Below are 25,301 nucleotides of genomic sequence, written 5' to 3' on the forward strand. Positions count from 1 at the left end.
CTGCGGCAGTTTGGTCAGACTCAGGGTATCCCAGAGTAGTTTGATACCAGTCAGAGACTTCATCGTATTGATCGACGAGGGAGAGCTTGTATTGACTGGCGTATCAGACATGCAGAGTACATCGATATTTGGGATGCATGTCGAGATCACATTATTCATTGTGATCCTATTTTGAGAGGCCGTTCATATACCGATGACTACATGGCTTGATTTTTTAGCATTACGGTGCAAGTTATTGGACAGTCTCGGTATGCAGTTTCTGGATACGAGGGCGAGAGTTCTACTGTGCGTCTTTTGGTAAGATTACAAAAATTACTTTATGTTATTTATGTTATATTTTTGTTTTATATTTTACACTATACTAACTGTTTTATTTTTATTTTGTAGACTGATTCTATGTCGGATCTTGTATTGGATGCTCGTCGTGCTTTATCTACGACTGATGAGGACGAACGGATTCGGATACTATGGGAGATAGAGAGAATAAGTTCTGAAACATTGGTGGCGATTGGTGTTGATCCATATAGCTGTGCGCCTTGGTATGGAGTAGCTCCGGTGCCAGATATGAGTTATACGCCGTCACCATATGTTTCACATATGCCATCACCGCATATTCCACAGATGTCATCATTCGATGCTGCACAGATGCCACCGCCTTTTGATCCACAGATGGCAGTACTTTCTTCTTCCTACATCCCCCAGATGACATCATCGGGTACCAGTTGGCCACATGAGTATGATACTTTCTTTTCAGGTCCATCCGTGTATCCAGATGAGAGAGTTGAACGGGTCTCTCAGTCCGTAGATGATCCGACAGCATCAGTTGTTCCTGAGCAGCATGATCAGCAGATCTCCTCCACTGATATAGGGGAGGAGCCATCACAGCAGGAGCAACCGGCGAGGACCTTCTTAAGAAGGTTCAAGCGACCACGGGCACCGCGACGTCCTTGTGGGACTTAGTCTTTATTATATTTATATTTAATATTTTTTTACATTTTTATTGTACTATTTTTTATACGTTTGACATTTTTATTCTATTTAATAATATTAAATATTGATTCTATTTTATATTATTTAATTTCAAGTGATTGGATATTATGCTTTGTGCATATGGATACACATATTCGAATATGTCTCAGAACATTAGGAGAGAAAAAGTTATGCTAAAAGGACTATAAAAATTATAACGTAAATAATAATATATCGAATGTTGCTCTTTGAATTGATTTTGATGATTACAAAGTATTTGAGGGGATTACTAATGTTTTTGGCTTGAAAAAAGATTTATTATATTTCAGGGGCAAAATCATAATTTTATCAGACCTGATTCGGAAGCCTCAAGAGCAAGAACAAAAGATGTATTTTGTAAGAAAAATAGGTTTATATTTTTGAGTCGACCCCATGAATCGACTCATGGCTAAAAGGGCTAAACGGCACGCAAAATTTTTGGCTGGCACACTCTATGAGTCGACCCCTTGGCTTTCTTTCTGGTAATTTTTATTTTTTAAATTTATTTTTTTGATATTTTTTTTAAATTTTAATTTTAAATGAGAAAAGTAAGTTGAAATGATTTTTTTATTTCAATTAAAATTAGATTTTTTTTAAATTCAAAATTATTCCTTATATTTTTTTATCGACCCTCTGACGCCGGCGGCCAACGAAAAAGAGGGAGAGAGAGAGGAAGAGGGAGAGAAAGGAGGCAGCTCACCGCCGTGCCATCGTGCCGTCGTGCCGTCGGAGAGACATCGGAGAAGGGAGAAGAGGGAGAAGGGAGAAGAAGGGGGAGGAGAAAACACCATTCCTTTCAGCATTTTCTTTTTTTTTTTCTCTTTTCTTTTTTTAGTTTTTTTAATTTTTTTTCTTAATTTGTTTAATTATTTTTTTATAAATTTTTTAATAAATAAATTTAATTAAAATTTATTTATTAAATTTTTTAATGAGGATAGTAATTTGAATGATAATTTTTAATTTAAATTAAAGTTAATTTTTTTTAATTTATAATTATAATTTTTATTTTATTACCATTTTTTCTCTTTTATTTACTTCTTTTATGATATTTTTTTAAATTTAATTTATAATTTTTATAATTTAAAATTATAATTTTAGTTTTCTTCCATTTTTATCTTTTTGACATTCTATTATGTATTTTTTTCTTTATTTAAAATATTTTTTAAATAATTATATTTAAATTAATTTAGTTATTTAAAATGTTATTTTTTATTTCAATTATAATTACAATTTTTATTTCTTAAAATTGAAAATTATAAATTTTATTTTTCAATTAGAATTATTAATTTCTATTTTTTTTCAATTCTATTTTTTCTCTTTTTTTAGGATATTTTTTATTTTTTTACAATATTTTTTTCTTTTTTTGAGATAATTTTTTAAAAAATATTTTGAAATGGACAACGTAATTTGAAATGATATTTTTTATTTGAATTAAAGTTAAAATTCTTATTTTTTTAAAAATTTAATTTACAAATTTCTTTTTTTCATATTTTTTCCTCATTTTTTTACTTTTTTATGCATTTATTTTTTTATCAAAATTTAATTCAAATTAAAAATTTAATTTTTTTATTTAAATTTACAATTATATAACTTTTCTATTTTTTCATTTCTTTCTGTTTTTATGAAATTTTTTTAGGCTATTTTTTTATTTCTTTCGAATATTTTTTAGATAAATTAATTTAAATTTGAGAAAGTAATTTGAAATGATATTTTTATTTTAATTAATTTTAAAAATTTTATTTTTTTTAAATTTTAAATTATATTTTTTTATTTTTTTAATTTTTTTAAAATTTTAATTTTTTAATGATACTTTTATTTTTTTTATTTTTTTATTTTTTTGAATATTTTTGGCAAGAATTTGAAATGATGTTTTTGAATTAAATTTAAAATTTTAATTTTTTAAAATTTAAATTTATAATTTTTATTTCTTTCACATTTCTTTCTCTTTTTTTTCTTTTTCTATGATATTTTTAATTTTTTAAATTTTAAAAATTTTTTAGATATTTTTTAAATAAAATTAATTTAAAAAAAATCATCTAAAATTATCTTTTTTATTTGAATTATATATTCAAATTTTTATATTTTAAATTTTATTCAAAATTAAAATTTTAATTTTTTTATTAATTTTAAATTTAAAAATTTATTTTTTTCTATTATTTTTTGATTTTTTTTTTGAGGGAAAAAAAAAAAACGCCGTTGTGAATGGCGTTTTTAAAAATGCTATTCAAAATGATATTTTTAAATAGTTTTTTTTTTTTCGAGACGATACCAATGTAGAAAAAAATTGGATGACGTGGGAGAGAGAAAATATCATTCAAAATAATATTTTTTTATTTTATATTATTTTGATAATAAATTATATTTTGTATTACTTATGTAAATAATTTTTTTTTATATTATTTAGGAAAAAGCTCCTTCATATGTTGCCATAATCTCCACGGCTGCCGGCGGTAAAAACAAAACAACAAACGACACAACGCGGAGATCCGCCCGTTGTTATCTGTTGTCAGAAGCTCACGTTGAGATCTGTACGACACCTCTCACATCCGACGGTCCATTTCACCCCTCCAAGCACACCCTTGGTCCCACTCCGGTTCCCCAAACCCCTTAAAACCCTCATCTTTTTACCTCCTCTCCGCCACGCCGCCGCCGTCGTCGCTGGAGGTCCGCCGCCCCCGCCACCATGCAATCCTTTGCTATCTCCTCACCCTTCCTCAACTTCCCCCCTTCTCCCATCAAAACCCCGAGCTCCCGCCGTCATCTACCCCTCCGGCCTCCCATTTTCCCCCTCCGCGCCTCCTCCTCGGCCGAGCATGGCCAGGTCGTCGAGAGCCCTCCGCCTCCACCGCCTGCGGTCCCTCCCACCCCTTACAAGCTCAACAAGTACAGCTCCCGAGTCACGGAACCCAAGTCCCAGGGTGGATCGCAGGCCGTCCTATACGGCGTCGGCCTCTCCGACGACGATATGAAGAAGCCCCAGGTGGGGATCTCGTCTGTGTGGTACGAGGGTAATACGTGCAACATGCACCTGCTCCGGCTCGCCGAGGCTGTCCGGGAGGGCGTCCGCGAGGCCGGAATGGTGGGGTTTCGCTTTAATACCATTGGGGTTAGTGATGCTATTTCCATGGGCACGCGAGGCATGTGCTATAGCCTGCAGTCGAGGGATCTCATCGCCGATAGTATCGAGACCGTCATGGCCGCCCAGTGGTACGATGCTAACATCTCTATCCCTGGGTGTGATAAAAATGTGAGCTTTCCCTCTTTCTCTGTCTCACTAGCTCTCCTTGATCTGCTTCTATTCATTTCTTGTTTTTCTGTGATGACCTATCCTCGCGTACTTGAAACTTCTTCTTGGGCGTTTTATTTTGTAATGTGGATGGAAAGATTTCTCCTTTTATTTCTTTTGCTTGATCAGTGATCATTGAAGAATTGAAAATCGATGTATATGCGGCTTTTGAAATGCAAATTCAATGCTTGATTAGTTTTATCTGTTATGTGGATGGAATGATAAATCCCCTTGGATCAATGATCATGAAGGAACAGAAAGGAGGATGCGTTGGAGCTGTTTAAATTCATCCCCCCACCCCTTCTTTCTTGGCAGTTTCAACAGTCTGCAATGTGATTGAAAGATATTTCTGTTTTCGTTGGATTAATGACCCTAAAAGAATTGATGCAGAGATGGCTAGATTCATTTTATTTTCTTGGGAATTTTACTTTGCTCTGTGGTTTTGAAGGATGTCTCTTTTACTTTTTATTTGTTTGATAATAACAAGTAATTTGAATCTTGAAGAAACACAGAGCCGTTCAAGTTCTTCTCTTTTGGTCTTTGAATGTTTTAGCTTGCATCGCTGATGAAAAAAACTGCAAGTTTTTAATTAGCTACTTTTTCTTAATCCGTGACCCTGTTTCTTTACAGATGCCAGGTACAATTATGGCAATGGGACGACTTAACCGACCAAGTATAATGGTTTATGGTGGCACCATTAAGGTAAAGAAAATCTATCTGACATCTTCACCCTGGGCCATGAACCCCCTTTTGATTTTGGATTGACTCAACTTCTTCTATTTTTGATCCGAATGGAAAACTCTTGCTTTTCTTATCTAATATATGAACTATCCTCTTGATTTTCTTTTATTCTGTGTTACTTTAAGTGGATTAAAATAGAGTTGCTTTCTAATAGAAGCGAACCCTAGCTTATATATGCTTGTAGTTGTCAACTATCTTTGTTCTATATCACCGTCATATTAGCAAATCATTTTTGTTCCAGTTCTGTAGTCCATAGTTCCATGACTTTCCATCTCGAAGATGTAAAGGTATTTAGCCTTTTCAAATTACTTGAGCTTGATTTTTGTCTTGTAGATATTCCTCAGCAAAGCGCAGGCCCTCTACTCTTTGGAAAACATTTACCTTTGATCTTTTCAATATCATTTAACTTGCATTTGTGGAAACACCAATTGTTTAAAAGAGGTGGCCTGAACAAGCATCATGCCTGGTGGCAGTGAACTGTGTCTTTCATAGTTGAGTATTCAATGCAATAATTAGGAATTCATTTCACAAGCACAATAAATTGCTGTTTGGTGCGTGGAAATGGTTTAAACAGTAGATGATGGCTCCAGATACACAAAAATTAACATATTTTAAGAAGAAAATTAATTCTTTCCCCTTTTCAATTAGTCATGGTAAGTAAAAAATCTCTTATATATGACAAAACTAAAGTGTTTTATAACCCAGTGCCTGGGAGTTACTTTGTATTTTATAATAAAATGTCATATATTATTGCTAATATACTTCAATTAGATGTTTAGATTCCTTTTAAGTCCTGGTGCATGGAAATCTCAGTCGATCTGTTGCTGTATCAGTTCTTCCTTCATGTATAATTGGTTTCTTTTCTGAAATTTAATAATTGTTTTCCATTTTGTGCAGCCTGGTCACTTCCAGGGCCATTCGTATGATATAATATCTGCGTTTCAGGTACATATTCAATTTGTTATTTTGGAAAATTGTTATTGGAGGGCTCAGCTTCTTATATTGTTTTAAATCTTTTTTAACATATTTTAGCTCTTTCCTCAATTTACTTTTTGTCTTTCATAGAAAGATAATTTAGTTGAAAACATGTACTTCTGCTTTAAGGGTCAATTTGTTATTTTGGAAAATTGTTATTGGAGGGTTCAGCTTCTTATATTGTTTTAAATCTTTTTTTAACATATTTTAGCTCTTTACTTAATTTACTTTTTGTCTTTCATAGAAAGATTAATTTAGTTGAAAACATGTACTCCTGCTTTAAGGGACTTAATGCTAATAACTTGTTCCGTATTGTCATATATGAACCTTTAAATTGAAGCATGTATTATAACCTTTCATCATTCTGTTGATATGCTCTGTAGTGTTACGGAGAATATGTAAGTGGGTCAATCAGTGATGATCAAAGAATGAACGTGGTGCGCAATTCTTGTCCTGGAGCAGGGGCTTGTGGTGGCATGTATACTGCAAACACCATGGCATCTGCTATTGAAACAATGGGCATGTCGCTGCCTTACAGGTATGAATCATAAGTTCAACATCCAGGCATGCCTTAAATGCATAGGAGGTAGGATTTAATATTTTATACAGTGTTCTGAATTTGCCAAGTTGGGGCACTTCTGCTTTAAGTGCTTTTAGGTTTTTTCCATCTACCAGAATTTTTTTTTAAATTTGTTTCATGCGTTTGAGGCAGCTCTTCAACCCCAGCTGAAGACCCGCTAAAGTTAGATGAGTGCCGCTTAGCTGGGAAGTATCTTTTGGAATTGTTAAAAATGGATTTGAAGCCTCAAGACATTATTACTGAGAAATCATTACGCAATGCCATGGTCATTGTTATGGCACTAGGTGGGTCTACTAATGCTGTGCTGCATTTGATTGCTATAGCTAGGTGGGTGCACTGGTTACTTTCCATGTGGAATAGAGCTGGTTGTCATTTTTTTAAATAATTAATGATTTTTCTCCTTTCAGGTCTGTAGGTTTGCGATTAACTCTTGATGATTTTCAGAAGGTTAGTGACAAGATCCCTTTCCTTGCGGATCTCAAGCCTAGTGGTAAGTTTGTCATGGAAGACTTGCACAAGGTATGCCTTATATGTCCTTGTTCAAACTTTGATACGGATGGTTATAATTATGGTGCTTTGTCATTTGCCATTATTTAGAAGCGTGCCATTCTGATAACCATTTGACAATCATGGTTACAGATTGGAGGAACACCTGCAGTGATTCGCTATCTTTTGGAGAAAGAGCTTTTGGATGGAGATTGTATGACTGGTATGTGAGGTAACCTATCTAGTTGATTAAGTTTTTCTTGCTTTTCTAATGACATATATATTTTTGCTACAGTCACAGGGAAAACTCTTGCAGAAAATGCCAAACATTTTCCTTCTTTAACTGAAGGACAGGTAAGGTGGTAGATTTTTTATAAATTAAGTTTTTATCTTTTGTCCATTAACAAAAATGCTTATCATGATCTGTTCCAGCAAATAATACGACCACTTGAGAACCCGATCAAATCAACAGGACACATTCAGATACTTTATGGGAATCTTGCTCCAGAGGGTTCTGTAGCAAAAATAACTGGCAAAGAAGGGTTATTTTTCTCTGGTATTGCATTTAATACTGATTGTTTTCCTCGTTATATTTTAAAGTTGATATTTTTTCGACTTAGCAAAAGTTATACAATGCCACAGTACTTTCATAGAGTTTGCTTGTCAGGTCCCGCACTTGTTTTTGATGGTGAGGAGTCGATGATCGCAGCAATTTCAGAAAATCCTATGAGCTTTAAGGTAATGTACTCTGATACAATCTTTATTATTTACTCATGTTCTCTTCTTCAATGGTTGCATTCTTCCTATATTTTCATTTTCCACTCCTGCCATTTGAAAGACGCTGGCATTAGAGAGGGAAGAGTATTCAGTTTGCTAAAACGATTGTTGTGTTACTCATGTGTTTGATAATCATGACAATTGAACTCTCCCATTGCTTTTCGGTTAATAAATAATACCGTAGATTCTAGAAATAAGTCCCTTTTCATTGGAATGTTCATCTTTCATTGTGTGTCCTATGTTCAGTTGAATGACATATGTTGTTTCCTTTGCCATTAGAATGCTGCCTCTATTACACAGACAAGGACAATTTTTTCTCGTTGCATGTATATTTGTAAATGGCTTTTGATGAAGTAACTGTACATATTGCTAACATACTAATATTTTACTTTTGCACATGGTAATTTCTTTTTGACATTTCTGGGAAGCTCTTTCTTTTTTTTTTTTTTCTATTTCTTTTTTCCTTTCCCCTAATTTGCAAAGCTGTATGCTAACATTGTGTGTTAGCACTCCAGGAAAAAAAATTGTTCATTGGTTGTATCTTATAAACATTGTTAAAAATCTGACAGGAGGGATCAATGCACAATGACCTTTTATACTGTGCTTGCAGGGCAAGGTCGTTGTTATCAGAGGAGAGGGACCAAAGGGTGGACCAGGCATGCCTGAAATGCTAACACCAACAAGCACAATAATGGGTGCTGGTCTTGGGAAGGTATCTTCTTGTTAACTTAGGTGACAATTTGTGGTTGAGTTGTAAGTGTTGAGATAAGCCTTATGCCTGCCAAACAGCCTTTAGAAAAAAAGGGGCATAAGGAATAGTCATGCTGGTCAAACTTTGCTTATGCAAGGCATAACCATTCCAAGGAAAAGTTGTCATAAGTTTTTCCTAGGATAAAGCCATCATTTATGCCTAAAACCCCCTGCCCTTTTTTCCCATTTGGCAAAAAAAAAAAAAAAAATCATCCAAAAGCTATCCAAAAATTGTAGCTACACAAGAATGGGAATAACTTGTACTGTTCCAATAGGCATAACCTTTCTTATTCCGATTTTCCTTAGTCTCGAACCAAATGCAGCCTAAGATCTGGAAGGAAGAATGACGATTTGGAGCTACTAGACTGTTATAACTTGAAAATCTTTTTGGTTTGCTTAGAATAACTCGGGCCACATGCTAGAGCCAGTTCCGAATGGTAAGTTAATGGATGATATTTTCTGGCCTGTATGCTAGTTTACTTAACACATCGATAATGTAGCAATAGTAATGTGAAATTAGTTGCTCTTTAGCATACAATGTGTTGTAGTTGGGTTTACAGATTCTCCATCTGATATTGGCCATTGCTAGCAGATGTACGTTTCTTTAAAGCTGGGATTGATTGTCTCTTAATCACTGCTCATATTTTTTACCACCAAGGAAAAAAAAAAAGGCAAACAGAGTCATGTATTTTTATGGTGTTATTCTTTTTTTATTTTTCCTTTTAATTTTGTAAACAAATACTCTAGGAACTGATTGCAAGTCGTTCTCTAAATCACATAACTAAAACTCCTTGTTCTGTTTACATGCTTTGGTTTAGCTGGAAACTTTTAATTCTGTTTTCCCCTGTTTTTATTAATTAGTTTGTCAAATTTTGCAGGAATGTGCGTTGCTTACAGATGGTAGGTTTTCTGGAGGGTCACATGGATATGTTGTTGGCCATATATGCCCTGAAGCACAGGTACTTAAAAGCTTTCTTGATTTGTTTTCTACCCTTCTCATATCTCTATTTTTCTTTCCTTTGAGTCGATGCTTGTTGACAATGATAGAAACAAGTAGAACGTATGTGATGGGGTATTGGGTGTACCAATATAGGAAGAGCTTTAGAACACTAATGATTTCGTTTTTTAGACTGGTCAATCCGTTTCAACTTCAAAAAATTTGTGAAATTTTATATTGGTAGGAAAAGTATCAGCACAAGGGAAGCAAATTACAGCTAGGGAGCTAAACTATCTAGAATCAGCAGAGAATGAGAGAAAGTTGTCAGTTGAAAGAGGCCCTACGTAGTAAAGGAGCAGTTCCAGATCTCCTTTAATGAACAACGGAACTTAATAATGGAAGATAGCTCCTTAGATTTTCATGCTGGCGTCTCCTCAGCAATGGGAGAATTGGACCTACAGGGCATCCATGTTAGGGGAGTTTCTGATCATCACAATGGTGTCCCAAAGTTTGGAGAGGTGACCCAAAGATTGCTGTAAAGACAGCCATTCTTTGACATTATCTGCAAGATGTCAGTTTTTTTCATCATTATTTTTTATCTTTTAGCTTATGATCTTGGCCCATTGATTTTGTAATAAATCCACAAGCCATACAGAAGGGACATAAGTCTGCAAGAATGTATAACATCATCTGGTACAGAAAAAAGAGCTTAATAATCATGTAATTTGAGTCGTGCACTCTCCAATGATAATCACCGTGCTTCTTAAGGAGTTCTTTTATTTCTTCCTTTCTGTTAGAACATGGATCTGTGAAGGAGATGGTGTCAAAGTTTAGACTTCCCGAAACAGGATGCCTGATTGATTTCCTCTAGACATGGATTGTTCGAGTAGCAATGGTATTTCTTTTGGAGCAAAGTGGGTCCTTAGTTGAGGGAAAAAAAATTCATTATCTATATGAAGGATTAGTTTCAGTTTAAAGGCATACCCACCTTTCCTCCTGGCATGAAGAAAGACCCTCTAGTCTCTTTGGCAACACAATGTCTGTCATATATGTTTTAATATTAAAACTACTATTCCAGGAAGGAGGCCCAATTGGCCTAATTCAAAATGGAGATATAATCACCATTGATGTTCTAAAGAGAAGAATGGATGTCGAATTGACCGAAGAACAGTTGGCTGAGAGGAGGAAAAAATGGAGTCCACCAGCTTACAAATCCACACGAGGAGTGCTGTACAAGGTATGCTGAATTGAATTTCTGGTACTAAGTAATAAATCTCTCTCTCTTTTTTCTTTTCTTTTCTTTTTCCTTTCTTTCTGAAGAAGAATTTTTTCTATTCCTTGCAGTACATCAAGAATGTGCAACCTGCTTCAAGAGGATGTGTAACAGATGAATAAGAAAGACCAAATCGTCAATTTGTGATGATATATTGGTGTTTACCATCGGTGCACATGCTTGCGATTCTTCGAGATGTAGGTCCTTTTGACTTTTCTGTTTATCCTCGAGCAAACTGAATGTTGGCACCAATTTTTCTGTATAGGTGGATGTTGGAAGCTTAGTCTTAGTCCATCTGCTTTTGACTGTAAAAGAACTTTCAGTATTTTAAGTTTTTTGGATGTGTATTTTAAATCATCTTTTAGAATTTTGAAAACCGTGCCAATGTGTTGTGTGAGAACTTTTTATTCTTAAAATACCTTTGTGCTCTCCATGGCTGAAATATTTTCTGGCTCCGAGTAATTCACAGGTGATGGGACTTTTTTCAAAGCTATACTCCTGCCCTTGAAAACTTCCGGGGTTCTGCTCCCTCACAGTTCACAAACTCTTTGGAATTAAACTGACATTAAGAGTTGTGAACAAGTTCTCTTTATGTGTAAATGCGCATTTAAGAGAGGAGATGAAAATAATCAAAAGCTTGTCTTTTGAAGTCGCCTTTCTCAATAAATACATATGATTGAAACTTAACCAACCATCTTTACTGAATCTTAAGAGATAAAATTTATTAAGAAGTAGAAATACGGTTTGCAATTTTACAATTGTTGGTGTGTAACATCATATTGATTACTCTACTTAAATCAAACTGGTAATTGGCTTTCTAGAAGAAGCCTTGCATTTCCTAAATGCTATGTACAGCTCAAACTATCACCAATACTTTACACAAAAAAAGATCACGAATACCTTGAGAGCTTCATGCTTATTGATTGAATGGATGTAGCTCAACTTTTTTCTGTTAGTTTCATTGGTAGTACAACTATTTAGACTTGATCTTGATAGCACCAAAAGAGAGAGAACCAATATTTAGCCTCAGCATGGTATTAATACAAATCTTAATCGTAGGATTTATTATTATTATTATTATTTTCCCGATTTCACTTGAAACAAAACTGAAGTAACAACATAATCGATTTTACTTTTCAACTCATTAATATAGATTGTAGGAGCACCTTTTTTTGACAAGAAAAAGGGTATGCTTTTGACTGTGCTGACAAAAATTTTCCCATAAATAAATCTGACCAAGCATATAATACATGGAGTAGTCACATTGCACCCCCAAATATATAAATTTCACAAAGTATATATTGTTCACAAAGCATGGTTGCCATCCAAATGATCTTTGCAGGCTGCTGTCTAATGCCTGGACAATGTTCTGATGTCCATATCATCCATAGCAACAAAGCTAGATGACACCTTCTTTGCATGTCACCTTGTCAGCGTTATAAGAAGCAGGATAGTAAGGTATCTGAGAATGTTCAGATCACTCCCAAATATTTTTAGAAGTCAGGCAAGAGAAGAGAGTATGAACGACGATTTCTTTACTCAAGGTACACCTGCTGCAATATCAGTGACCAAGGCCTCTTGCAGTATTTTGTTATATATTTCCCTGGACACAATCTGTGCCTTATAGCACTTACCCCAACACAGCCAATCAGTAGTAATGCGGTAAGGTCTTGGGTTACATAGACCAATTTGTAGGAAAAAAATTTGGTTTGAAGGTTCAAAGTTATCCAAATTAAAACAGTGGGGGTCACAATGGCTCCTTTATAGAAATTTATGTCAACTTCTTCACAAAAATTTAAATTTAAAAAACTGAAGGTCACAGTGGCTTCTCAGCACTCCCATTGGATCACAAGTACTCTCTATTATGATCAAGAGCTCATGCCTCGGCACGTGAGGTATTGTCTATTTTGGCTCAAGAGTTTTACGATTTTGTCCTTCAAAAGATATCTCACATGGGAAGAATAATCTTTCTTAAATCAATCAGAGTCCTTTTTGATTTACAACCAATATGGGGCTAATGATGCCCTCCCATCTCTACCACAACAAATTCCACGTTGGTTGTAAATCAAGAGGGATTTTAGCTCATTTGGAATAAGATCTTCTTTCCTATGTAAGATGTGTTTTAAAGAGTAAAATGGTGAGGCCCCGTATCATAGTGCTAGAGGCCGAAGCGGACCATACTGTACGTTTGCAGGAGCAGATATAGACTCACTTGAGTCATGAGCCTTTGACCATAACACTCCGATAGAGGTACCTCAATCAATGATGTAAATTGTATTTATGAATCCTTAAAATTATGGATGAAAACTATATCATTTTTGGATCTCACATTAAATATAAATGCAGAAATATACCATCAATTAATTTCTGGTATGTTTGATCCAGAGGATGGTTGATCTATGCTGCCTCAAGGTCAAGTAGTTGGTGTCAATGGAATTGTAGAATCGAGGCTATGATTCTCTTGCAGCCCAATACATTCATCTTTTTAAGTTTGAAATGATCTCAACAGGGTGGTAAATAGATTCATTGCTAACAACCTTTACAATCGGATTTAACTCCAAACCTTGCTCATCTGCACAATCTTTTCTTTCTTCTTGAGAAAAATCTGCATACCTAGCTAACTCTTCCATACGATTTTTATTTTATTTTATTTTTACTATATATTTTAGTTCTTGATGCAGCGAATCCACTTACTAAAGACCCATGAGCTATAAGATTGGTCATGATTGGCTCATCTAAGACTACAATGAACTGTTACCACAATGAACCATATCAAAGCAACTGCAGGGGCAGTAACCCCTTGTCTAACCATGGTGTACACTGTGCATGTTGGGCTATACCTAGATGTTATGCATGCAATTATGTGTCACAATTATTTCACATTTGTTTTCTCCTTGTTTGCAATTATTTTCTCTACATGTGATCAGCTAATTTTCAATAGGACAGAGGGTGGTTCAGCCCATAAAGCAAGGAGAAGGTTCGAGGAAGAGATTGCTGGACTAAAGCAAGAAGAAGGTTCCAGGAAGAGATTGCTAGACTAACTCATCATATTTTGGAGCACTGACAAGTGAGGATAGGAAATTTTTCCTTGCAAACGAGTCGGAGACATGTCTTGCATAGGAAAGTTGAGATGCTAAATTACCAATTATTATCAAGTAAAGATACCATACTATATGCACAGATAAAATAATCACATAGCAAGAGACACGATCCCTAGAGATACATTTCGGAGATTTGGATAGATACAACGATGTAATTATGCTAGCAGTTTCGACGGAGTCCAAGAATGGTGCAAACTGGATCATAATTTCATCATAGTGATCTATCACCTACAAAAATTATATATTTCCCTTTTCTTTTATTTTAGAATTATTTCCTCTATTATGATAAATAATTTCTCCATTATGTCTCATTATTAACTTTCTCCCAACTAAAGAGAAAGGAGTCATGTGCTGATGCACAGGAAACAAACAGCCATAGCTTGGCCAAGCACAGCTCAATTATAATGTGTCATCCCAATCCGTTAGGATAGTGAGGGAAGAGTAAGGTGGTAAGCTTAGGCATCCGTAACCTCTGACAACTTGAATCCCAGTTGCCAAGGTTCTCTAAACGGGATCAAGCCGTAACATTTATCAGTTTGTGTTCGGCGAGCGAGCATGTACTCTCACAGCACGGTTCCTAGTACCACTCACTTGGCCCACACGTGTGAAGTCGCCCTTCAACACTGGCTACATTTTCTTGCTATTTTATTCTAAATGAGGAAAAGAAATTTCTATCATGAGAAAGGAAGAATGCCAGGACTTTTTTGGCGGTGGAAGAGAAGATGATGCCATGTAACCTTCCAATTTTATGGGATGTCTCCACAAGGACCTTCAAGATGATCTCTTTATAATGGTCATTTTTGTTAGATAACATAAACCCTCAAGTTATTGTGTTCATTATGCTGTCATCTTATATTTAACTATTGATTGCGTATTGTTTAACATCCAATCCCTCGTACATAATTTTATTTTATTTTATTACATATTTGTTATAAGAGGATGGTACTTTTAATCTCATATTTATTGTGAGTCAAGAGAGACTTTGACTTATATGAAATTAGGACTTTTTTTTTTCCTATGAGACATCGTTTGAAGAATAAAATCATAAGATCCCATGCTATGGACTAGTTGGAGTGGACAATACTTTATGCGGATGAGCATAAAGAAACGATCTATTCCATCCAAGTCACGAGGCCTTACAGTTTCTACGGAAGGCACTAATATTATGGTTAAGGATTCGGATAGATCTGATAAATCGGACTCTACGTCTGTCTTAATGAGATATTGTCTACTTTTGTCTCTACTATGTTAAGATGCGGCCTTGGATCTATAATCTCTAGCATGTGATGTCGTTTTGGATCTCATGATTTTATTTTTTTAAAGATACAAAAAAAATATTTTATCCCATATAAGTCAGAGTCCTCTTTAACTCATAAACGACGTGGGATTAAAGGTATCGTTCTCTAATAACAACATTCATGTCTCTTTGTATATGGGCATCCAAATGGATCACAAATTAAAAATAAATTATTAGAGAATTAAAGGGATAAACTTAAAGTTATTACTCAACAAATCTTCAAAAGTCAAACCAAAAGGTGGATCTTTACTTTTTCATTCGAGCATGCAGAAATTGAGTCTGCCTTCTTAGAGTGACCATTATGTGATGTTTAAGCTCTGCCCTGGTACTTGGGTGCCTTTATTTTTTGGTAACCTCTTACCTCTGCGGGCCCACTCAAATAAAAGAAACTTGGACGCGTGTCGTCCAACCCAGTTCCGTCCTCCATCTATAAATTGAGCACGCAGAGGAAGCCAAGGCACGACAACAACTGTCATCCAACCTCTGGATCAATGGCGTTTGTTGCTCCCTTCTCCTTCCCTCAGTGCTCTCCGTCCCCACCTCTTCTCTTCTGCTCTTCTCCTCTCCTCCCACTTCCCTTCTCCAAACCCTCCCATTCCCTCCTCTCCATTCGCCGAAGCCTTCCCACTCCCTCTGCCACCACACGAGACTCCAACTTCCACCCCGCTTCTCCCAAAAAACACCCCAAGTTCCAGCCTTTCCGGCCCCACGGCCTCGCCCTGACCTCCGACGACCGGAACCATGAAGAGACTCCAACCACATTGCTCCACGAAGAAGCAGAAACCAAGAATTCACGATCAGATGTCTGCTCTGACATGTCCTGTGCCTATAAAACAGAGTACGAACACCAAATGACCCTCGCCGAGCTCCTGGACAAGAGTGGAGTCCTGCCCGTGTCCGTTTACGGCAATTTGGATGTATCGATCACCGGAATCCAGCAGGATTCCAGAGAGATCACTGCCGGGGACCTCTTTGTCTGCTGTGCCGGGTCGAAGACCGACGGCCACTTGTATCTTTCCGAAGCCTGTGACCGAGGAGCTGCGGCGGTGTTGGCGGACAAAGAAATCAATAAAGATGAGATCTTGGATCATTGCAAGGCTCTTGTCATAGTGGAAGACACCAATTCTTTGCTCCCTGTTCTTGCTGCATCCTTCTACGGGCATCCTTCGAGGAGCCTCTCTGTAGTTGGGATTACGGGAACAAATGGCAAGACGACGACGGCCAGTTTGGTCAAGTCCATCTTCGAGGCAGCTGGGTCGACGACTGGGATGCTGGGCACCCTGGGGTACTTCCATGGTGACAACAAATTGGAAGCTCCCAACACAACCCCTGGTGCTGTAACAGTGCAGAGACTGATGGCAGAGATGGTGGGCAATGGGACTAATGCGCTTGTTATGGAGGCCTCCTCTCATGGGCTGGAGATGGGAAGGTGCGATGAAATAGAATTCGATGTCGCAGTCTTTACAAACTTGACAAGAGACCACCTTGACTTCCATGGGACTGAGGAGAAGTATAGGGAGAGCAAGGGGAAGCTGTTTGCGAGGATGGTCGATCCCGGGAGGCATCGGAAAGTTGTGAACATAGATGATCCAAGTGCTTCTTACTTTATAGCTCAAGGGAATGCAGATGTCCCTGTTGTGACCTTTGGAATGGAGAAGAAGGATGCTGATGTGAAGCCTTTGACGTTGGAGCTTTCGTTGTTCGGGACACGGGTCATGATCGGCACGCCGCAGGGGATACTGGAGATTACTTCTGGGATGGTGGGGAGGTACAATGTCTATAACATTCTTGCAGCTGTTGCTGTAGGGATTGCGGTGGGTGCACCATTGGAGGACATAGTGAAGGGCATTGAAGGGGTCAAGGGTGTTCCAGGTAGGTGTGAGCTAGTTGATGAGGGGCAGTCATTTGCTGTGGTGGTGGACTATGCTCACACCCCGGATGCTTTGTCTCGACTTCTGGATGCCATGAGAGAGCTTGGTCCAAGGAGAATTATCACTGGTATGTGTGCTACTTCTCAGCTTAGTTTTTACTCACCTTTTTCAAATTTATCTTTTATCTTTCAGCTTTGGTAATGAATGGAATTTGCAGTGAGTCTAATTGATGACCTTTTTAGATTTATTAAACCTTCTTATTATGTTCAAACAACCATGTCTTTTTGGTTAAGGGGGAGAGTTATGGGTACTGGGTAGACATAGAAGAAACTTAACTTATTTTATATGCCGAAGAAACACATAATAATTAGTGAAATGTATCTCCCAAGTTTTGCAGAGCTATAAGATGCATTCAATATTCGAACCTCACCCTGAAACAGAAGATGAGAACCTTAACGATTAGTTGTATATAGTGACTTAATGATGCACGGACTAGGTGACGATACCTTAAAATTTTAAACAAAAGCAGAAGACACAATGTTAGACTTTTGAAACTCCTAGTCCCTTGAGAAAGAGAGAGAGAGAGTGAGAGAGAGAGAGAGAGAGAGAGAGAGAGAGAGAGACTTTTAGAACCCCTAAGCTAGCTGAACTATGATCTATTTGTTGCCCTGCAAAGCATATTAATTCGAACTTATCTCAACTTTCATCTTTTTTTATACTATTTTGACTATATCAGCTATGTCCATGCGTTTGAAGATTAGCCCTACTCATTGCTACAGCTAGAAGTCTTGAGAGAAAAGTTTGAGATAATTTGTCCTTACTTGACTGCATACAACTCCTCTTTGTGGGAATTCATCACCTCTTCTGGCTCCTCTATGCATCTTTTTGGCATTTCTGTTTTGGTGTCTAAGTTATCCTCTAGGCCTGAAATTATTGGCACATTTCGCACCTGCCTATGTCCATGGGCTGTTAGAGACTAGGTCAAAAACCAAGAAAAAGACAAAGAAATAAAGAAATCTTGAAGTACATTATTTTGGTAGTGAAAGGACTGAAATTTTTGTTATAGTAGCATGAATCATTAATTTAGGTTAAACTTTCATGGCTAACTTTTTTAATGAAACCAATAACACTAACTTGACAGAGACTTGTTTACTTGCTAATGTTTTATATTCAGTCTTCGGATGTGGTGGAGAAAGAGATAAGGGGAAGAGACCTTTGATGACAAAAATTGCATGCGACAAAAGCGATGTGGTTATTTTGACATCTGATAATCCAAGGAACGAAGATCCATGTATGTACCCTAGGCTTCAGCATTCATCTTCTTGAGTTTTCTTACTATTTGCTAATTCTTTGAACTTAATGAATTATTTGAAACTTTTTGAGTTGAATTTTGAATAGGCTACTGGGTTGAATGCAATAACTAACTTTGTAAAGGTACTCTCCTTGCATTTAATTAGTGGATATCTTGGATGACATGTTGATGGGAGTTGGATGGACCATGCAAGATTATTTACGACATGGTGGAATTTATAGCTACCCAATGCTTCCAAATGGTCGCAGGCTTTTCGTCCATGACATCAGAAGAGTAGCCCTGCAAGCCGCCGCTGCCATGGGAGAGGAAGGAGATATTATTGTAACTTATTCTGTCCATTTTTTACATAATTTTCTTCATATATTTTACTCTAGCATACCTCATTCTGGAAGTCCCTATATATGGCTAAGTTATTTGCAGCCACTTACTCACAATTGTGCTCTTAGTTAGATTTAAGCCGACCACATGCTTGTTTTTTAGTGTTGTTAGGTTGACCATGACATGGAAAGTGTTTCAGTTTTTCAACTTTGTGAAAGACATTTGAGAACTAGGATAGTTGAAATGCTTTGCTATGCATTAAGTTCAAATATATTTTGGCCTCTTAGATTGTCATTCCATTTACCATCTTGTGGTATTATTTTTACTTCATCATTATTTGTCATTCTTTTTTTGAAAGATACTATATGAAGTTAAGAGCGTCCATATTTTCCAAGGAGTAATGTTACATAACTACTGTTATGCACATCCAAACAATTCTCTTGCCATGTGGCAAGACAGGATTGGTGCAAGTCGCAGGAGTTCTTGTGAAATACTGGACTTTGTTGATTATGGAGTTTCCAAATCAGTAGGTGTGGACCTGATGATTTTTTCTGTGCACATGATGGGCGCCCTGAAGCATTTTCCTTTCCAAGTATCATAGGAAATCACCGTAAATAACCTCTGTCATTTCTTATAGTTGCTGGGCTAAAAATCTTGTAATCTTGTTTGGTGTAGGTTGTTGCAGGTAAAGGCCATGAAACGTATCAAATTGAAGGCGATAAGAAGAAATTTTTTGATGATAGGGAAGAGTGCAGAGAAGCATTGCGTTATGTACATGAGCTGCGTCGAGCAGGGATAGACATTAGCGAACTCCCATGGGGGTAGGGAGAAGATTATGTAGTCATGTTGGGCATCTATTTAGTATCTCTTCAATTCTGCCAACACTAGATTTATCAATTTGTTTGCAAACTCTACAATGGGAGATGGTGTCCTCACATTCTTTTTTAAAGATCCCAGTTCAACTATCGTGATAGTTTGTCAAGACAACCATGATACTGGAAGAAGTTGCAACACTTTGTAGGTTTAAATGAAAAAAATAAAAAAGGATAAAATTCATCTGATTTTAACCATTTCAATGCATATCATCACTGATTCATTATGATTCTCTTAACTGACAACATTTGTACTTGCCAATGCAAATGACTTTGTGATTTACCTGTTTACTGTTTTGGCTGATATTGTCAGGTCCTCCTCTCTTTCATCATCAAACCTGTAATGTGTTACTGAGGCATTCGGCATTGGTATTTTCTTCAAAAGAGATCGAAGGTCAGTATAAACTAACAGATTCAGAATGACACTTGGAAGCCATGTATCTCACTGTTCATGCTGCAATATAGAACAAATATCACCATCCATCAAGATAGAAACAACATAAAAAATTATGTTATGAGGAACAAAAGAGTTGGTATTTGGTATAAAGTTCATACTATGCTCCCATGCAAGAGTACTACCAGGTTTGCGCTTACCTTGCATCTTAATTTTCTCAGCAGGTGATTTGGGGTTGGGAGGGTTGGGAAGGGAGGGGGAGGATTGTGTGGGATGAATCAAGTTATAAAGAAATTCATAATTTGTTGATGACTACTAATTTTTTTTTTGGGTCAAATGTTTTGACAAACATTGACCTAATTCGTAGATTTGGATCCATCAGTTACTTATTTTAACAGGTTACCTTGGCCTGTTCTGCATTCAGGCTTGCTCTACCACCATTCTAACTCTGACCAAATTGGTGGTTGTGAATCATTGCAGTAACCAAATCCCCTACCACTGACAATGACACAGACTCAGTCTCATCCTGACTGGTCCCCCGCTAAGGCTACCTAATTGTCTTCAAAAAAGTCCAACATGTTGTCAGGATTCATTTGTATGCTTCGGAGGATCCCAAGGACCAAGAGTTTGATGTTGTTGGCCTGGCTGCCATCTCTGATCCATTACCTCATCTATGGTTCTTGTAGATCATCCTGTAAGTCTGATCTGCATCTGCTACTTTCTCTGGTCTGGCATGCAAAAAAAGAAGAGGTGATCAATGATGGGAGTTTTCAGGGTTCCTTGCAATGGCTAAGATTATTGCCTATTTCCTCATTTTAACCTTGACAAAGACTTATGCCAAATTTACCGTACATTCAAAATATTTATCGGTCAAGAACAACTTTAATCTTGACACCTTAGGCATTTCTGCTTTGAAGCTTATATGAAATAAAAACAGGACATATTTTGGCAAACTTTAGTCGTTTAATGGTAGTTTTAGACTAAAAAGTTCAGCTCTTTTGGCATATTTTCATCTCTCTTTCTTCAATGCTTGCGAAGTAGTCTGCAAGTTATCAAAATGCACGATCTTTTAACCAAAACGTAGTCTACTGCAGTCTTTTATCCTTTGCTGTTGGTTTGGTTCTAATTCTAAATTCAGTTATCTGATCTATCTCTGGATGTTGGTTTGATTGTTATTCTATATTTGCAGTGAGCTTGTGCAGATCAACACTAATTAGATTGGCTTGGTGCTCTTCTTGGTCCGCTGCGAATGTCAATTCTTACTGTAAACTAATCTCTGTTCTGTAACTGCTATATTTATCTACAGATTACAATAACGACAGCAACTCAATCCTGTATCGATTTTTGTCTCATAACTAATTTGTCACTCCAAATCTTTATGTAGCATTTGGTTGGAAACTGTCAATCAAAAAGAGGATATGATCCATGAAAGCGAATTCAGCAGTCTTTAAAATTCTGTTGCATTGCTTCAAAGTACTCCTGATTATTTTTTCTTATGCTTCCTGCTTCCAAATTTGCTAATGCATAGAATCTAATGCTGGAAGCTGGTTAAAGATGAGCATATGAAGGAAGCCGGCATTCCAAGCTATACTAACACAAGTAACCTTTGACCCTTGGGATCAAATACCATTCAAACTCCTGCTGGTGCATATATAAGTATATCTGTTAACATGTCCGACTCTTTCCATCTTCTACCTTAGGCCTATACTTTTAGGACGAACCTAATAAGCATACCTGGTAACTGGAATGTATCGTCCACATATAGCGACCATCCACAATATGCTGTGATATAGATATATGTATAATAGGGTAAATCGATTTAAACTTGAACTAGTAATCCTACAATAATCAAGTTAAGTAAATATATAACTTGTGTCATAAGTCGATATCGACTTGAACTGGTATTCTAAATCGACCTTCTAGAATTGATGTGGATTCAACCTTCTTGAACTTGTGAACTTAAGATATACTTTACACAGATACTTGGGAGTTTTTTCCTGGCTGGAAATTATGTGGAAATCCAGCCTTGAAGACCAAGTGTAATTGGTCATCTTAGGTAAGCTAGCTTGACAAGAGTCTCAGTTCTCACGTGTTATGGGTACATATTCTTCTTATAATACCTCCAAATCAGTGGCACGCTGTACCAATTGATGCTGAAAGAAGTGTCCTCAGGCCTCAAAAGTCTTCTGAAATCAGCTGAATGGAATTTAAAGTCTAAACCATGTGAACTTCTGATCTACCAAGCACCTTTATATCTACATGACGCCGCAAAAACCATACTTGTGATGACCCATTGCATCCCTTGATGGCTTTCTTCTCGTAAAAATGTTTGTGACCGTTGGCCAATGTTTTTTGTGATTTTTATGAAGGCATGTGTCCCGCATTAGGCATCAGAAAGAAGACAGTGCCAAACTGTAGAAGAAGTGGATTCGTGCGTTAATTCCAAGTGACCATTCGGAAAAATGAGCAACAGCTTTGTAAAGAATATTAGGTAAAAAAAAGTCACAAGTCAATTAAAAAAAAAAAAATTATAGAAGACCAAGACTCATTCCACAAAAAACAAAAAAAAAAGGAAAGAAAATTAGATGATAGTCTCACACGCTTCAAACATCCAGGTTGGCTTTGACCACCGGTCTCGGCCGACATAAAAGAATGTATGATATACTTCTCTAGATTGAACTGACCATCCTTTTGGCTTTTTTCTTAAGTCTGCAACTACTTTTGTAACATGTTTGCCACGTCAAAAGGATGCCTATTTAGGGAGAGATGGACTGTTTAATTGGATCCCTTAAGAACTCCCAAGTCTTTTTTTAAAATTTTTTCGTCGTAGAACTAATGCTAGAGGGACCCAGATAAATAGCTAAAAGAAAGAACATGGTGCTATATCATGATTTTGACATAACAAAAGCGAAGATTGCTGCCATAACAAAATTTGCAACTTAATTTAGTGAACCACCTCATGCTTTCGACAATGATCTAAAGACTTTTGGAACAAGTACACAAAGGTTTAGAGAATATCATTGGTTTGGCCCTTTTTGATGTTCCTTTTTTTTTTTTAAGATCACCACCTTTTTGAGCTCATTGTTTTGATGGTCACTGGACCAAATTACTATGACTGCAAGTTGATAACATCAATTACACATAAGAAAAGGTGAAATGGAAGCCTTCTATTTCCTCTGAATCATAAATTTTACTGATACCTATAGAAAAGCTTCTAATATGATCATCAGAGGAACTCTTTCCTATCTTTTAGAACAAATGTTTTCCTGATAATTAAATTGGGAAAAAGCACCGAGCAGAATCAAGGACAGCCACTGTACAGTGTGTACACCTTTTTTTTTTCTTTTTTTTTTTTTTAGCGTTCTGTCGTGAAGATGGGTATCCATCGGTGCTGCGCACTGCTTGGAAAGAGAGGAATATTCTGAATTTTCTACCGACAGAGGGGTGATGTATGAAGACCCAGTCATGCTGTTCACTCCATCGGAAAATTGTGCATTAAATGATCTGGTAATATTGATGTGTCCATTTAATTTCCCTGATACTAAGCCCACTGTACACCTTAAGAGCAATGCATGTAAAGGAGGGTTTAGCAGGGAGAATCATGAACTGAATCACGGAAAGAAGGGCCCATGATTGATGGTTTCTGCAAGGATTGCATTCAATCCATTACTTTCTTGTTGGTGCTTCGTGTTGCATGCGGTAACGAGAGTACTCATCTCATAAATTATGGTAGTTCTTTTTGTCTACTCTCAATATCCATGGGACAGAACATTTATGCATGAGTAGGAAAGGTCATCTTCCTTCAAGTAAGTTCTCGCTTGACAGAAACCAAGAAGAAAAATAAGGGGGAAAAAAAAAATCTGTACCTTCTTGCTCTTCTCACCAACTTCTTTGTTGGAGCTCACTTATTAATTATTTTTCTGAACAATGGTCATCAGATAGAGTGCTTGAAATCACCTAACCATACAAAGCTTGTAGTAGCAACGCAGCACAAGAATGAGAGGACTATAACCAATCCAGGACAACTTATCTTGAACTTAGCCTATTTGCTTATCTCACCATATATTTCAAAATTCGGCAACAGCCATTAGTCTAGCAAAATATAAGTGCTTCCACACGAGGAATGGCTTGTTTAGCGTTAATTCAACTGATGCAATCTAGTCTTATGAAGAAATAGGTAAAAAAATGGAAAAAGAATCTGCAACCAAGTCATTAGTAAACGGTTCTTTGTCTAGATTTCTTTGAATATTCTCCTACCTTATTTATTTAAGTGTAAAAAAATACTAATATAATTATTTTGAAAGATCATACTATATAGGATCTACTCGGACATTGGATATGCTAACATATAATTATTAATTGGCCATGCAGAGCTTTAGTTGATAAATGTCAAGATTCGAACGTCACCAAAAAAAAGCAAAGTCTTTTTTTCTTTTTTTTCGGGCTACCATGTCCACTGAAAATGTAAGATACCAATACTCCATGCTGAAATATATATATTTATTTTCTTGTTCTTCTGATAGCAACTGGACCATGGTCAGTCTTAAGTTATCCAAGAAATTTTCCATTTGTCATTTGTCTAGTCTTTAGTTAAAGTGACAGCATTGTCCTTAAGATGCCTAGGTGGGCCCTGCAACGTTGCCTTGAGCTCTGTTTGAATCGTCTCAGCTAAATTGCGAGTCCAATTGTCTCGTTTTCAGGATATGGGATCAGATTGTTTTAGAGATTATCAGTATGCTGGTTCAAAATTTTTTTGTTTCTTTTCCCCTCTTTTTCTCTCTCTCTTGACGGGAGGAAAATGACAGACCAATATCATCCAATTTTACACATCAAAATGCTGTCATTGTATTGTCTGGTGTGAGAAGAAATTATACCCTACGCTATGTATACCATATGGTATATGCCATGTAGAATATAATTTCTCATTGTGTAGGGGATCCAAAAGATCTAATAATGCCTTTGATCATTCAGCAAACTATTTTTATGGTTCAAATTTATCAAAATCTTCTTCACTGTGAAGTTCCATGTAATGTTTAGAATAGTTACAAACGCTTGAAGTGTGCCATGAATGGTGTATGGATAGCTTTCACGTGGAACTAAGGATATATTTGGTTGGAGAGAATTGAACCGTAAAATAATGAAAATAAATATTTTTCATTCTAATTGTTTGTTCAAAAAAAAATTTATTTTTATTCTGATTTTAAAAAAAAAAAATTTAATTCTTTAAATTTCAATTATTATTTTCATTTAGTATTCAAATCTTATCCAAAATTTAAATTTTGATTTTAATTTTAATTATGAATCAAATGTGTCGAAGGATATA

At 36.4% G+C, this 25,301-nt stretch overlaps 2 protein-coding genes across 2 annotated transcripts; both read left to right on the forward strand.

The window, feature by feature from the left end:
- Window positions 1-3,615: 3,615 nt before the first annotated feature.
- LOC105059042 (dihydroxy-acid dehydratase, chloroplastic) lies at window positions 3,616-11,244 on the forward strand. Its single transcript, XM_010942183.4, has 14 exons — window positions 3,616-4,255; window positions 4,925-4,996; window positions 5,933-5,980; window positions 6,394-6,548; window positions 6,723-6,917; window positions 6,998-7,109; window positions 7,230-7,299; window positions 7,372-7,430; window positions 7,509-7,632; window positions 7,744-7,814; window positions 8,464-8,565; window positions 9,482-9,562; window positions 10,619-10,777; window positions 10,885-11,244. Exons 1-14 carry the CDS (start codon window positions 3,692-3,694, stop codon window positions 10,933-10,935), a joined length of 1,863 nt encoding a protein of 620 aa, XP_010940485.1. The 5' UTR covers window positions 3,616-3,691; the 3' UTR covers window positions 10,936-11,244.
- A 4,444-nt stretch (window positions 11,245-15,688) lies between these two features.
- Window positions 15,689-21,405, forward strand: LOC105059043 (UDP-N-acetylmuramoyl-L-alanyl-D-glutamate--2,6-diaminopimelate ligase MurE homolog, chloroplastic). Its single transcript, XM_010942184.4, has 6 exons — window positions 15,689-17,209; window positions 18,257-18,373; window positions 18,540-18,715; window positions 19,388-19,533; window positions 19,898-19,978; window positions 21,168-21,405. The coding sequence occupies exons 1-5, from the start codon at window positions 15,703-15,705 to the stop codon at window positions 19,926-19,928; spliced, it is 1,977 nt and encodes a 658-aa protein (XP_010940486.1). The 5' UTR covers window positions 15,689-15,702; the 3' UTR covers window positions 19,929-19,978; window positions 21,168-21,405.
- The last annotated feature ends 3,896 nt before the right edge of the window (window positions 21,406-25,301 follow it).

This window comes from Elaeis guineensis, chromosome 16 (assembly GCF_000442705.2).
Source record: "Elaeis guineensis isolate ETL-2024a chromosome 16, EG11, whole genome shotgun sequence".
Lineage (NCBI taxonomy): Eukaryota > Viridiplantae > Streptophyta > Magnoliopsida > Arecales > Arecaceae > Elaeis > Elaeis guineensis.